This window comes from Anomaloglossus baeobatrachus, chromosome 3, assembly GCF_048569485.1.
Source record: "Anomaloglossus baeobatrachus isolate aAnoBae1 chromosome 3, aAnoBae1.hap1, whole genome shotgun sequence".
Classification (NCBI taxonomy): domain Eukaryota; kingdom Metazoa; phylum Chordata; class Amphibia; order Anura; family Aromobatidae; genus Anomaloglossus; species Anomaloglossus baeobatrachus.
Genome location: NC_134355.1, coordinates 573388041 through 573401552, shown reverse-complemented (window position 1 = coordinate 573401552; position 13512 = coordinate 573388041). Strand labels below are relative to the sequence as shown.

The following is a 13512-nucleotide window of genomic DNA, read 5'->3' as shown; positions in this document are numbered from 1 at the left end:
AATCACAGACGCTAGTACTGCTGGTGGGCGAAGGAAGTAGTGCGTGCGTATGAAGGATAACGAGAGGCCCCGGAAGCAGCGTTACAGCCACGCGGAGACACGCTTGCTCAAATCCCCCTAACCCTTCTACCACCATTTTAAAAAGCCTGATTCAGGTCCCTATATACTTATATGGGGACCAGTGTCGCGGGCGGGGAGGAGGGTGTCAGCACACAGCGCTCACCCCTTCTGCTCGGGTCCGGCTGCTCAGTGGTGGCTCGAGCCGTAGGCCGGATCCCGGGGGTTTCCTCGAGCGGCACTCCTCGCCCGTGAGTGAAAAGGGGGGTTTGGGGTGTTGGGATAATGTCCGTGATGCCACCCACGGTTGTGGTGATTGGTAGCACCACCGCTGCTTAATACGGGGATCCCGGGGATGGTGATGTGGAGCAGCCAGGTGTTGTGTTGCCCCTCCGTGGGTAGGGGTTGGTGATCCCGGGGCCCGGTGATGGCTTGTGAGGTGCAGGGCCTGGTGGGCGCAGGGACGCGGGGGCAGCGCTGTGCCTTGCGGCACTGTGGTACTCACTCAGCCTGAGACGTGGACACAGTTTGTACGGTAAACCAAACGGCTGGTAGGACGGTCCCACAGACGGCTGCTTTGCTTTCCCGGTAGGTGACGGTGATGTCCCTTTTCCTTGCACCTGTATGTACGGTTGGTTGCGATGGGTCCCCACCGGTAACCCGCTCCCCGGCTTCAAGCTGGGCCGGAAGAGCACTACACTGTGCCCGCAGGCGCTGGCCCTCAGAGACTGGTGCCCTGGCGGTGGCGGTGCCTCTGTTGTACGGGTTGGGCTGTTGCCTTCAATCGGGACTTGGTTGTTGGGGGAATCTACGTCCCCTTCACTGACGGATTCGGCAAATTTGGCGACTCCTAGCCTTGCCGGGGTCCGAGAGGCCCCTGCCCTGGTGCTGACTGTCTTTCGGAACACTGCTCCAGACCACCGGGCACACAGCCAACTGGGTCCTTCCAGGAACTTCCAAACGGTCCCCCTCCGGACAGTCACCGCCGTCGCTGACCTTGCTGATCTGGCCCTACACAAAGCTGGACCCTTCAGGCTTTCCTTCCTTCTTGTCACCTCACTTGCTTTCCTCCTTTTCCACTTCTCTTTCTTTTCTGTCACTTTGCTGTTTACTTTAGCCACCCTGGGCTACTCCTCCACTCCTTCTACTTCCTCCTCCCAACTCTATCTGCCTGGTACTTCCTGCCTCCAGAACTGTGATCTCCTTGGTGGGCGGAGCCAACCGCCTGGCCCACCCCCTGGTGTGAATCATCAGCCTCTGGAGGAAGGCAACAAGGATTTCTGGTTCAGCTTAGGTGTGCCTACCTGGGATGTGGGGTGTGGTGGTGTGTGACCTGTGTCCCCTGGCTTGCCCAGGGCGACACATTCCCCCTTAGCAAAACGCAGACCGTCCGCGGGCTGCCGTCCTACACCGGTTTTATTTTCTGTAAAAAGGGGATAACAGGGTTAAACATAACATAACATTTTCAATAAATCTTCCCTTACGGGAGGCACATTTACTTTAACGTTGCAACGGTTTACGGTTACGGTTTCCGCTCTCTCCCACCCAAGTAACCTGGCCCTCATGCTGCCCCTAAATCCTAGGCAGCACCCCTTGACCCACAGTCCAGCACACGGTACCCGAGCGGGATCTGTCCTTGCCCTCCAGAGGGTAGCCACCGGTTCCTTTGGTGGCTGGGCCCTAGCCTGCTCTGCTCAGGGCCCTCCCTCCAACCTGCCTCTCCGGAGGTGGCCTGCGGAAAAACGGTAACGGTAAACAACATATTTACAAGCCACTAACGTCTGTGGTTGCCCTGCAAGTTCACGGGCTTGTCCATGGATAGTCCTCCATGCCAAACTTTTTAAACGGTCCCCACGGGGACAATGGTGCCGGCTCCAGCCGGTTGCTAATCACAAAAGCAAATCAGGTAACTGTTCGGTAATCATTTTCTTCTTATCATTCTTTAAACTTTTAAACTTTTGAAACAACAAGCAGGTGGTCCCAACGGGGACGGTGCTGCGGGCATCCATTGCCCTACTCCGGTTCCTCTAGCGCTAAGGCGGACCCACCCTCTGCCACCAACACATCAAACATGCACTGACATGCCTGCTGTGACAGAGGTACCCGGTACCCATTTCCACCGGTACGCGGGGTATGGTAAACCACGGGGTCCCCTACATAGCGGGAGCACTCACTTGCTCCTTCAACTGCAACAGCGGACCCAAAGCTGGGGCAGGAGTTGTCATCTCTCGTTCCTGCGTCAGGCGGGTTGCCGCCAGCTGCCGCAGCCTCCTGGTCTCCAACCTCCAACGCTTCAGATCCCTCGGCAGTAACACGGAATAGCAGGCCAGGCGAGTCTACACTGAGGCGCCCCATAAGTAGCGGCAAGGGTGATGCATAGGCCGAGACTAGGCCGGGCCCCTCAGCCGCAGCGGCCGGTCCTGGGAGGACATAGGGACGTGGGTCACCAGTCGACTCTGCTACATCGGGTCCCTCTCCGTACATCGGGACGGCTGTAATCAGCATCTCCACCTCATTGGTCCACTGCTCCATCATCCGGAGGAGTTGTCCCTGCTGACGCCGGTGGAACTGAATCACCCGGGCCTTCATCCAGGCCACGGTTCCGGGCTCAGGGTCTGGCACAGTCTCTACTGGGACTTCAGGCACCACGCTGTTAAGGGGTCGTGGTTCTAGCGGTTCCCCTTGGTGCACTTCAGGGCCGTCTTGAACGTCTGCAGCCGGCTGGTCCGCCGAAGCGGCTGGGCAGGGTATCGCTACCGATGGGACAGGTAGCGGGCCTAATGGCGGGGCGGCAGCAGCTATTACGGATAGCGGGGAGAGAGACAGGGTGAGCGGAAGCCGGCCGGGCCCCTCAGCCGCAGCGGCCGATCCTTCAGGAATACAGGGGCGTGGGTCGCTTACCGCTCCTCCAAATCCTCTTCTTCCTCGCGTCTCCACATAGCAGCCACTACGTCCGCCATGTCGGTCTCCCACTCCTCCAGGAGGAGTTGCATATGGGCCTGCAGACGGTTACTCAGCGGGACGGTCCGGTCCCTCAACCACGTCGCCGTGCCGGGCGCGGGGGCCCCCTCGTTGCGGGTTGGATCTTGCATCTTGGTAACGAGGTTTTTCCAGGAACCCAATATCGCTGCAGAGTCCTGGCGTCCCTGCTTTTATAGCTGCAGCTACATGCGTCCAGCCGCCATCGCGTCCCCCTTAGCTCTTTCCGGTCCCTCCTTTCTCGGGGCGGGGTTTTGGCCATCGCGCCTCTACTGCTCGAGAAGACGCTCGAGCGGGAACTTTTCGCGCCAAAGATGGCGGCTTCTGAAATTTTTCTGCCGGATACCTCCGGCGGTAACAAGGCGCACCTCTACCAGACGGCAGAGCGGTAAGATCCTGTTCGTGACGCCAAGTTGTCGCGGGCGGGGAGGAGGGTGTCAGCACACCGCGCTCACCCCTTCTGCTCGGGTCCGGCTGCTCAGTGGTGGCTCGAGCCGTAGGCCGGATCCCGGGGGTTTCCTCGAGCGGCACTCCTCGCCCGTGAGTGAAAAGGGGGGTTTGGGGTGTTGGGATAATGTCCGTGATGCCACCCACGGTTGTGGTGATTGGTAGCACCACCGCTGCTTAATACTGGGATCCCGGGGATGGTGATGTGGAGCAGCCAGGTGTTGTGTTGCCCCTCCGTGGGTAGGGGTTGGTGATCCCGGGGCCCGGTGATGGCTTGTGAGGTGCAGGGCCTGGTGGGCGCAGGGACGCGGGGGCAGCGCTGTGCCTTGCGGCACTGTGGTACTCACTCAGCCTGAGACGTGGACACAGTTTGTACGGTAAACCAAACGGCTGGTAGGACGGTCCCACAGACGGCTGCTTTGCTTTCCCGGTAGGTGACGGTGATGTCCCTTTTCCTTGCACCTGTATGTACGGTTGGTTGCGATGGGTCCCCACCGGTAACTCGCTCCCCGGCTTCAAGCTGGGCCGGAAGAGCACTACACTGTGCCCGCAGGCGCTGGCCCTCAGAGACTGGTGCCCTGGCGGTGGCAGTGCCTCTGTTGTACGGGTTGGGCTGTTGCCTTCAATCGGGACTTGGTTGTTGGGGGAATCTACGTCCCCTTCACTGACGGATTCGGCAAATTTGGCGACTCCTAGCCTTGCCGGGGTCCGAGAGGCCCCTGCCCTGGTGCTGACTGTCTTTCGGAACACTGCTCCAGACCACCGGGCACACAGCCAACGGGGGTCCTTCCAGGAACTTCCAAACGGTCCCCCTCCGGACAGTCACCGCCGTCGCTGACCTTGCTGATCTGGCCCTACACAAAGCTGGACCCTTCAGGCTTTCCTTCCTTCTTGTCACCTCACTTGCTTTCCTCCTTTTCCACTTCTCTTTCTTTTCTGTCACTTTGCTGTTTACTTTAGCCACCCTGGGCTACTCCTCCACTCCTTCTACTTCCTCCTCCCAACTCTATCTGCCTGGTACTTCCTGCCTCCAGAACTGTGATCTCCTTGGTGGGCGGAGCCAACCGCCTGGCCCACCCCCTGGTGTGAATCATCAGCCTCTGGAGGAAGGCAACAAGGATTTCTGGTTCAGCTTAGGTGTGCCTACCTGGCATGTGGGGTGTGGTGGTGTGTGACCTGTGTCCCCTGGCTTGCCCAGGGCGACACACCAGCATCCAGCCAGATATCCGGGATCAATTCTGGGCCCGTAGTGGTTTTTTTTTTTAAACCCAGTCGGACCCAGCGATCCCAGGTATCTGCAAGTCTGCCCATCACTAGTTATCACACCAAATATTGACTTAATTTAGATTTCTCTTTTGTTCATTCATTTGAATTTTGTTAATTGATAAAAATAAACTATTAGCACTTACAGTAGATTGTTTAAAGCATTCTTACTTTGAGCATTTTTTCACATGCACTTTTGCGCAGTACTGTGTACAGTATATTCAAAAAAGTTCTTCTTTTTAATGTTTTTTTTCATAACTATAAAAAAATAAAATTTACAAACGTAATTTTGCCCTGAATTGAAAAAAAGTAGGCAGTTTAATCTCAGGAAGAAAAATCTCAAGTGGAGGAAATTCTTAATCTTAAAAAACATGTATCTGTGATTTCACCCAAAGTAAAGGCATGGTGTTGTTGTATTTATACCCCACCATTTTTAACTGCTTTTAAGCACTTGCTAGGCTAATATGTCAAGAAACTGACCCAATTTTCATACTCTATAACTTGCCACCCACTTTATTTGATTGTATGCTTCCCCAATAGCATTCTATCAGTACTATATGTGTTGGAACTTCATTTCACTCACTTACTAGTATGTAATGTAATTGTCTTTTTCTAATGGCTGGCCTGCCTTGACCACTTTTCAGTTATGCCCGCATTTAACACTAGAAGTCCCAGAGAGGGGTCATTTAACATTTCTACCATTGGAACCCTATGAAGCTCAAAATGTCTGGGACTTCTAGTGCTAATTTTACAGAGAGGAGAGCAGAAGCAGAGAGACAAAGACAAGCCACTACTTCATGTGATCCCTCTCAGGTTAGACTCAAGGGAGACACCTAGTGGCAAGCACTCTAGATTTGTTTTTGGCTGAAAACATAAAAAAAATAGGTTGTGCCACTGCCCCTCCTAGCACCATCCACTTTGTATTTTCAATCTAGGTAGGCATTTTAGGTTCACTTTGCTATCAGTATTATTGTCAGAAATGGCATAATAATTCAAGCTAAATATCCACACTGTTTTTTATATTTTCAGCAGTCCAAGCTGGAGAAAGCAGACATCTTGGAGATGACAGTGAGACATCTGGAAAATATTCAGAAAACCAGAACCACAGGTGAGAACACACAGACTAAGGGTACTTTCACACTTGCGTTGTTTTCCTTCCGTTACAATCCGCCCTTTTGGAAAACAGTGGAATCCGTTAACGGATTCCGCTGTTTCCCATAGACTTGTATGGTTGACGGATTGTGCCAAAAGGACCTGCGTTGCTTTCGCTGGGCGACGCTCCGTTGCTTCCACCCAGCGGGAGGAACGCAGCATGTATCGTTGTTTTGAGCAGCGGAATCCTCAGGATTTCACTGCGCATGCTCTTTTTTTTTCTCTTTTTTTTTCTAAATCACAAACTTTATTTTGTCTCGCGGTGGCCGAACGTTCAGCTGAGCGCCCGGCTGCCGGCAAGTGACAGCGCTCGGCTGAGCGACCGGCCGCCAGCTATTGAGAGCGATCAGCTGATCGTTCACAATAGTCTGCTGCTGGTAAAACTGTAAAGAAGATAAAAAAATAAATAAAAAAAAAAAAGCTTTCCGTTGTTTTGTACGATCCGTAGCATCCGTTGTGCCACTATATGCAACGCATCCGTTGCATCCGTCACACAACGCAATGCTACGGAAGCCGTCCAACGCAAGTGTGAAACTAGCCTAATGCATTCACCTTTTGTCTGTGTTGCATTTAGGGTCAGCACACACAGCGAGTAATACAGAGCGAGTGGAATGCGATAATAAATCGCATTCCACTCGGACCAATATTACTGTATGTGCCAGCACCCATGAGCCATTGTTTTCTGAGCCCTAATCGGACTGAGAAAACAGTTGCAGCATTCTGCGGGTGCAATGCGATCCTTGTTCCACTTGCATCCATTCAAGTCTATGGGGCGAGAGAAACATCGCATTGCTCTCTCGTTACACTGGTGTAATGTGAGTGCAGTGCGATTCTCGCATCAGCTGACAATGGAGGAGATAAGGAGATAAATCCCTCTCCTGTTAGGCGCTGGCCCTCCCCTCCGCAGCTCCTGCCCTCCCCTCCGCAGCTGTGGTCTGATCACATGATCGGACCACAGTCGCATGACACTCGGCTCCTGCTGTGCTGCGACCATGTGCCGAGTGTCAAGCGAGCACTCGCACAAATCCCCGTGTGACCTCAGCCTTAGGCCGGCGTCACACGGGACGATATATCGTGCGATCGCATGAGCGATCGCACCTGCCCCCATCGTTTGTTCGTCACGGGCAATTTGTTGCCCATGGCGCACAAAGTCGTTTACCCCCGTCACACGTACTTACCTCCCGAACGACCTCGCTGTGGGCGGCGAACATCCTCTTCCTGAAAGGGGGAGGGACGTTCGGCGTCACAGCGACGTCACACAGCGGCCGCCCAATAGAAGCGGAGGGGCGGAGACGAGCGAGACGTAACATCCCGCCCACCTCCTTCCTTCCGCATTGCTGGCGGGACGCAGGTAAGCTGTGTTCGTTGTTCCCGGGGTGTCACACGGAGCAATGTGCGCTGCCTCGGGAACGACAAACTACCGGCGCGCAGAAGGAGGAACGACTTTATGAAAATGAACGACGTGTCAACGAGCAACGATAAGGTGAGTATTTTTGCTCGTTCACAGTCGCTCATAGCTGTCACATGCTACGATATGTCTAACGATGGCGGATGTGCGTCACCAAATCCGTGACACAGACGACATATCGCCCGATATATCGTACCGTGTGATGCCGCCCTTAGAGGGATTGTTGATTTTTTTTTGTTCAAGAATAAATGTGGATTATTGTTCATGGAAAAAAAATAAGACCTCCCCTGAAAATAGGCCCTAGCGCATTTTTCGGAGAAAATAATAATATAAGACCCTTTATTTTCAGGGAAACACTGTAAATGACATGAAATAGCTGACTTGTGACTTGTTTCATAGTCAGTTTTGTGCCAACCACCATGTAATGGTTGTATTTACCTGTGACATCCTTTCTTCCTATCTATCAGGTGAGACGTCTCAGACCGCAGACAGCCAGCAGAGATTCAGCACCGGATACATTCAGTGTATGCATGAGCTCCACAATCTGCTCCTAAATTGTGACTGGATGGATCAAGCCCTTGGTGCACGACTTCTCAATCATCTGTTAAAATCTGTTCCCCAGGCCATGGATGCCAAGTCTGAGCTGCCCTTTATAAATGAGGAGGGTGCTGGGAGGACTCCCTCACCCGTCCTGAAATGTGAAGCTGGCACAAAAGTCAATGTATGGCAGAAACATTGCCCTCTTATGGGCTCACTGCAGATGTGGAGACCCTGGTAACAATGTTATGCCGCCTTAGTTAAAGGGGCCCTATAGTGCAGACTGGGTGACGCCATAGGCAGACTCACTGTAACCCTCTCTCCTTAGTATTTTTATCCACCCTTACTGTGTATTTCACTTGTACCCAGCAATTACATTGGATATAGGAGCAGAGAGTGAACCTGCTGTTGGCTGTAGCTTGTCTTCCATACAATATATACAGTATATATACATATGTATCTTATAGATATGCTTTAACATATTGGGGTGCATACCCCAGTAGGTGTACTAAAGACCAGGTGCTTCTGGCTGGAGCCCTATGTTTGTAGCCTGCATTGTAGAAGGCTTCTTTCCCCCTATTTATTACAGAACATGTAACATTTCTATTCACATGATAATCTACAGCATCTAATTTCTGAATAAAGTATAATATATTCATCAAATTGTGCCTTGTTTGCATCAATCATATGCCTTTTGATCAATACATGTATTAAATGACTGAATGTGTAAGATTCCAAAACTCATATCTCTCCTCCTTACACAGCATCCATGGCTATACGTGTGTGCGGCTCCATGGCTATACCTGTGTGCGGCTCCATGGCTATACGTGTGTGCAGCTCCATGGCTATACGTGTGTGCAGCTCCATGGCTATACGTGTGTGCGGCTCCATGGCTATACGTGTGTGCGGCTCCATGGCTATACGTGTGTGCAGCTCCATGGCTATACCTGTGTGCGGCTCCATGGCTATACCTGTGTGCAGCTCCATGGCTATACCTGTGTGCGGCTCCATGGCTATACGTGTGTGCGGCTCCATGGCTATACCTGTGTGCAGCTCCATGGCTATACGTGTGTGCGGCTCCATGGCTATACCTGTGCGGCTCCATGGCTATACCTGTGCGGCTCCATGGCTATACGTGTGTGCGGCTCCATGGCTATACGTGTGTGCGGCTCCATGGCTATACGTGTGTGCAGCTCCATGGCTATACGTGTGTGGGGCTCCATGGCTATACGTGTGTGGGGCTCCATGGCTATACCTGTGCGGCTCCATGGCTATACGTGTGTGCGGCTCCATGGCTATACCTGTGTGCGGCTCCATGGCTATACGTGTGTGCGGCTCCATTGCTATACCTGTGTGCGGCTCCATTGCTATACCTGTGTGCGGCTCCATTGCTATACCTGTGTGCGGCTCCATGGCTATACGTGTGTGCGGCTCCATGGCTATACGTGTGTGCAGCTCCATGGCTATACGTGTGTGCAGCTCCATGGCTATACCTGTGTGGGGCTCCATTGCTATACCTGTGTGCGGCTCCATGGCTATACGTGTGTGCAGCTCCATGGCTATACCTGTGTGCGGCTCCATGGCTATACCTGTGTGCGGCTCCATGGCTATACGTGTGTGCGGCTCCATGGCTATACGTGTGTGCAGCTCCATGGCTATACGTGTGTGCGGCTCCATGGCTATACCTGTGCGGCTCCATGGCTATACCTGTGCGGCTCCATGGCTATACCTGTGTGCGGCTCCATGGCTATACGTGTGTGCGGCTCCATGGCTATACGTGTGTGCGGCTCCATGGCTATACGTGTGTGCAGCTCCATGGCTATACGTGTGTGCGGCTCCATGGCTATACGTGTGTGGGGCTCCATGGCTATACCTGTGCGGCTCCATGGCTATACGTGTGTGCGGCTCCATGGCTATACCTGTGCGGCTCCATGGCTATACGTGTGTGCGGCTCCATTGCTATACCTGTGTGCGGCTCCATTGCTATACCTGTGTGCGGCTCCATTGCTATACCTGTGTGCGGCTCCATGGCTATACGTGTGTGCAGCTCCATGACTATACCTGTGTGGGGCTCCATTGCTATACCTGTGTGCGGCTCCATGGCTATACGTGTGTGCAGCTCCATGGCTATACCTGTGTGCGGCTCCATGGCTATACGTGTGTGCGGCTCCATGGCTATACGTGTGTGGGGCTCCATGGCTATATGTGTGTGCGGCTCCATTGCTATACCTGTGTGCGGCTCCATGGCTATACGTGTGTGCGGCTCCATGGCTATACGTGTGTGTGTCGCGGGCGGAGGAGGGGACGCCGCGCTCTCCCACTGCTCGGGTCCGGCTGCCGCTGCGGCCTGCTGCTGCTCGGTGGCTCGAGCGATGAGCCGGATCCCGGGGACTCTAGCGGCGCTCCTCGCCCGTGAGTGAAAGGGGGGTTTTGGGTGTGGGGATTGGTTATTGTCCGTGACGCCACCCACGGTTGTGGTGATTTGTTGACACCACCGCTGCTCTGTATAGGGATCCCGGGAGTGGTGGTATGGAGCAGCTAGTTGTTGTGTTGCCCCTCCGTGGGTAGGGGTTGGCGATCCCGGGGCCCAGTGATGAGGTGGGGGATGCAGGGCTTGGTGGGCGCAGGGACGCGGGGGGCAGCGCTGTGCCTTGCGGCACTGTGGTACTCACTCAGCCTGAGACGATGACACAGTTCTCGGTAAAACACACGGCTGGAAAGACGGTTCCCACGGACGGCTGCACTTGCTTTCCCCAGTAGGTGACAGTGACGGTCCCTCTGTCCTGCACCTATGATGATAATGGTTGCGATGGGTTCCCACCGGTAACCCGCTCCCCGGCTTAGATATGGGCCGGAGGAGCCCTACTTTGCCCGCAGGCGCTGGCCCTGAGAAACTGGTGCCCTGACGGTGGCGGTGTCTCTCTGTAACGGTCGGACTGTTGCCTTCAATCGGGACTTGGTTATTTGGAGACAGATGTCCCCTTCACTGATGGATTTGGCAAATTCACGGCGACTCCTAGCCTTGCCGGGATCCGAAAGGCCCCTGCCCTGGTGCTGACTGTTCTTCGTATACTGCTCCAGACCGCCGGGTCACTACCCGTCCGCGGTCCTTCCAGCAACCTCCGAGCAGTCCCCCTCCGGACAATCACCGCCGTCTGCTGACCTTGCTGACTCTCAGTCCGGGGCACACACTCGGACCAGCTTCAGGCTTTACAAACTGTCACTACTCTTACTCTCCTCCTTTACCACTTCACTTCACTTTCACTGACTTTTCTTATCTCTGTTCCTCACTCGAGCTCTGCCTGAGCTCCACTCTCACACTCCTCATCTTTTGCTTAACTCCCTGGTTCGAACTCTCTGTTCAGCTTCCTGTCCAACCTCTATCTGCCTGGTTTCTCCCGCCTCCAGGGCTGTGTACTCCTCGGTGGGCGGAGCCAACCGCCTGGCCCACCCCCTGGTGTGAACATCAGCCCCTGGAGGAAGGCAACAAGGATTTTGGTAGCCTTGATGTTCCTAACTGGGGTGTAGGGTGTGGTGGTGTGATGACCTGTGACCCCTGGCTTGCCCAGGGCGTCACATTCCCCCTTAGCAAAATGCAGACCGTCCGCGGGCTGCCCGTCCAACACCGGTTTTATTTTCTGAAAAAGGTAAAAAGATAAACTGTAACATGACAACTCATGACATCATCCGACAACGGGAGGCACATTTCTTAAACGTTGCAAACGGTTTACGGTTACGGTCTCCGCTCTCTCCCACCCAAGCAACCTGGCCCTGATGCTGCCCCTAAAACCCAGGCAGCACCCCTTGACCCAAGTCTAGCACAAGTTACCCGAGCGGGATCTGTCCTTCCCCTCCAGAGGGTAGCCACCGGTTCCTGTGGTGGCTGGGCCCCAGCCTGCTCTGCTGAGGGCCCTCCCTCCAACCTGCCTCTCCGGAGGCGGCAATGCAGAAACGGTAACGGTAAAACAACTTATTTACAAGCCACTAGCGTCTGTGGTTGCCCTGCAAGTTCACGGGCTTGTCCATGGAAAGTCCTCCATGCTAAACTTTTTAAACGGTCCCCACGGGGACAACGGTGCCGGCAACGGCCGGTTTTCTCTCAATCACGGTAGAATCAGGTGACTTTCACGGTAATCATTTTCTCTTATCATTTTTAAACTTTCTAACAAACTTGTAAACATGCTGACTGGTGGTCCCAACGGGGACTGCTGCAGCGGGCATCCGCTGCCCTTACTCCGAGTCCTCAACATCACTTGAGGGAGGGGGCGCGGCGCTCACTCGGGACTCCTGGCTGCTCCTTAACTTCGCATCCAGCGCAAACCACCCCCTCTCCCCACAGTGCCGGGTATACTGCACAATATCGCCCGGCATTAGGTTACGGCCAGGATGCTCCTCAGGCAGGTGGGCATTCACATCCCGCCGGGCTACAAACACTTCGGCCTCCAGGCCGGTTCATATATAAACCCGTAGCCCCGGCGGACATCAAACCACCTCACCTGTCCTTCGTACAGCGGGCCCCGGACCCGGAACGTTGCTTGACGGAGGCTCTCTTTCTCTCTAATTGCTCGGGCCACCAGCTCCGCCTTCTTCCTCTCTCTCTCACCGATCTCCAGGCCCAGCGGTACCGGCTCCCTGTCCCAATACGGTGCTGCTGCGAGCTCCGGCGCACGGATCGGGCCCCGCGGGACATTCTGGACGTTGCCCATTGTCAGGGATCTGGGCGGTAAGTCCCGCGGCGTCTTGGCCTTAGGCGCCGCCTTGCAGCGACAACCCGGCGCTACCTCAGCCGAGGTGTGGGTTATGGGCACAGGGGCTTTCCGCAGCTGGGCCTCCGGCTCGGAACGGTTCATCAGCTCCGGCTCGGGGACTTTCTCAGGAGACGCCTCCGGTGCGGTTTTCGGAGCCTTCCAGGGCAACACCTCCGGTCGACTACGGGCTCCGGCTGCAGGTCGGCCCGCCTGGGCGGGCATGCTGGGTATTGCTACCGGTTGCGGTGGTAGCGGGCCTAATGGTGGAGCGGCAGCAGCTATCACGGGTAGCAGGGAGAGAGGCAGGGTGAGCGGAAGCCGGCCGGGCCCCTCAGCTCCAATGGCCGATCCCTCAGGAATACAGGGGCGTGGGTCGCTTACCCGCTCCTCCAAATCCTCTTCTGCCTCGCGTCTCCACATAGCAGCCACCACATCCGCCATGTCAGTCTCCCACTCCTCCAGGAGGAGTTGCATATGGGCCTGCAGACGATTACTCAGCGGGACGGTCCGGTCCCTCAACCACGTCGCCGTGTCGGGCGCGGGGGTCTCGCTGTTATTAGCTGGAGCGGACATCTCGGCAGTCGTGCTTTCCAGGAACTAGCAACAAGATTGCCACAGGGTCCTGGCGTCCCTGCTTTTATAGCCACCTCACATGCGTCCAGCCGCCATCGCGTCCCCCTTAGCTTCTTTCCGGCCCCTCCTCTATCGGGGCGGGGTTTTGGCCTTCGCGCCTCTGCTACTCGAGAAGACGCTCGAGTGGGAACTTTTCGCGCCAAAGATGGCGACTTCTGAAATTTTTCAGCCGGATACCTCCGGCGGTCAAAAGGCGCACCTCTACCCAATGGCAGAGCGGTAAGATCCTGTTCGTGACGCCAAGTTGTCGCGGGCGGAGGAGGGGACGCCACGCTCTCCCACTGCTCG

At 55.0% G+C, this 13512-nt stretch overlaps 1 protein-coding gene across 1 annotated transcript in view; it reads left to right on the top strand.

Moving 5' to 3' along the window:
- The window catches only part of LOC142295585 (transcription cofactor HES-6-like), a 35993-nt gene extending 27533 nt beyond the window's left edge, over window positions 1-8460 (top strand). The window contains exons 3-4 of the mRNA XM_075338690.1: window positions 5776-5854; window positions 7774-8460. Coding sequence (XP_075194805.1) covers window positions 5776-5854; window positions 7774-8084 — 390 coding nt within the window. The 3' untranslated portion in view covers window positions 8085-8460. The remainder of the gene's footprint in view (window positions 1-5775; window positions 5855-7773) is intronic.
- The last annotated feature ends 5052 nt before the right edge of the window (window positions 8461-13512 follow it).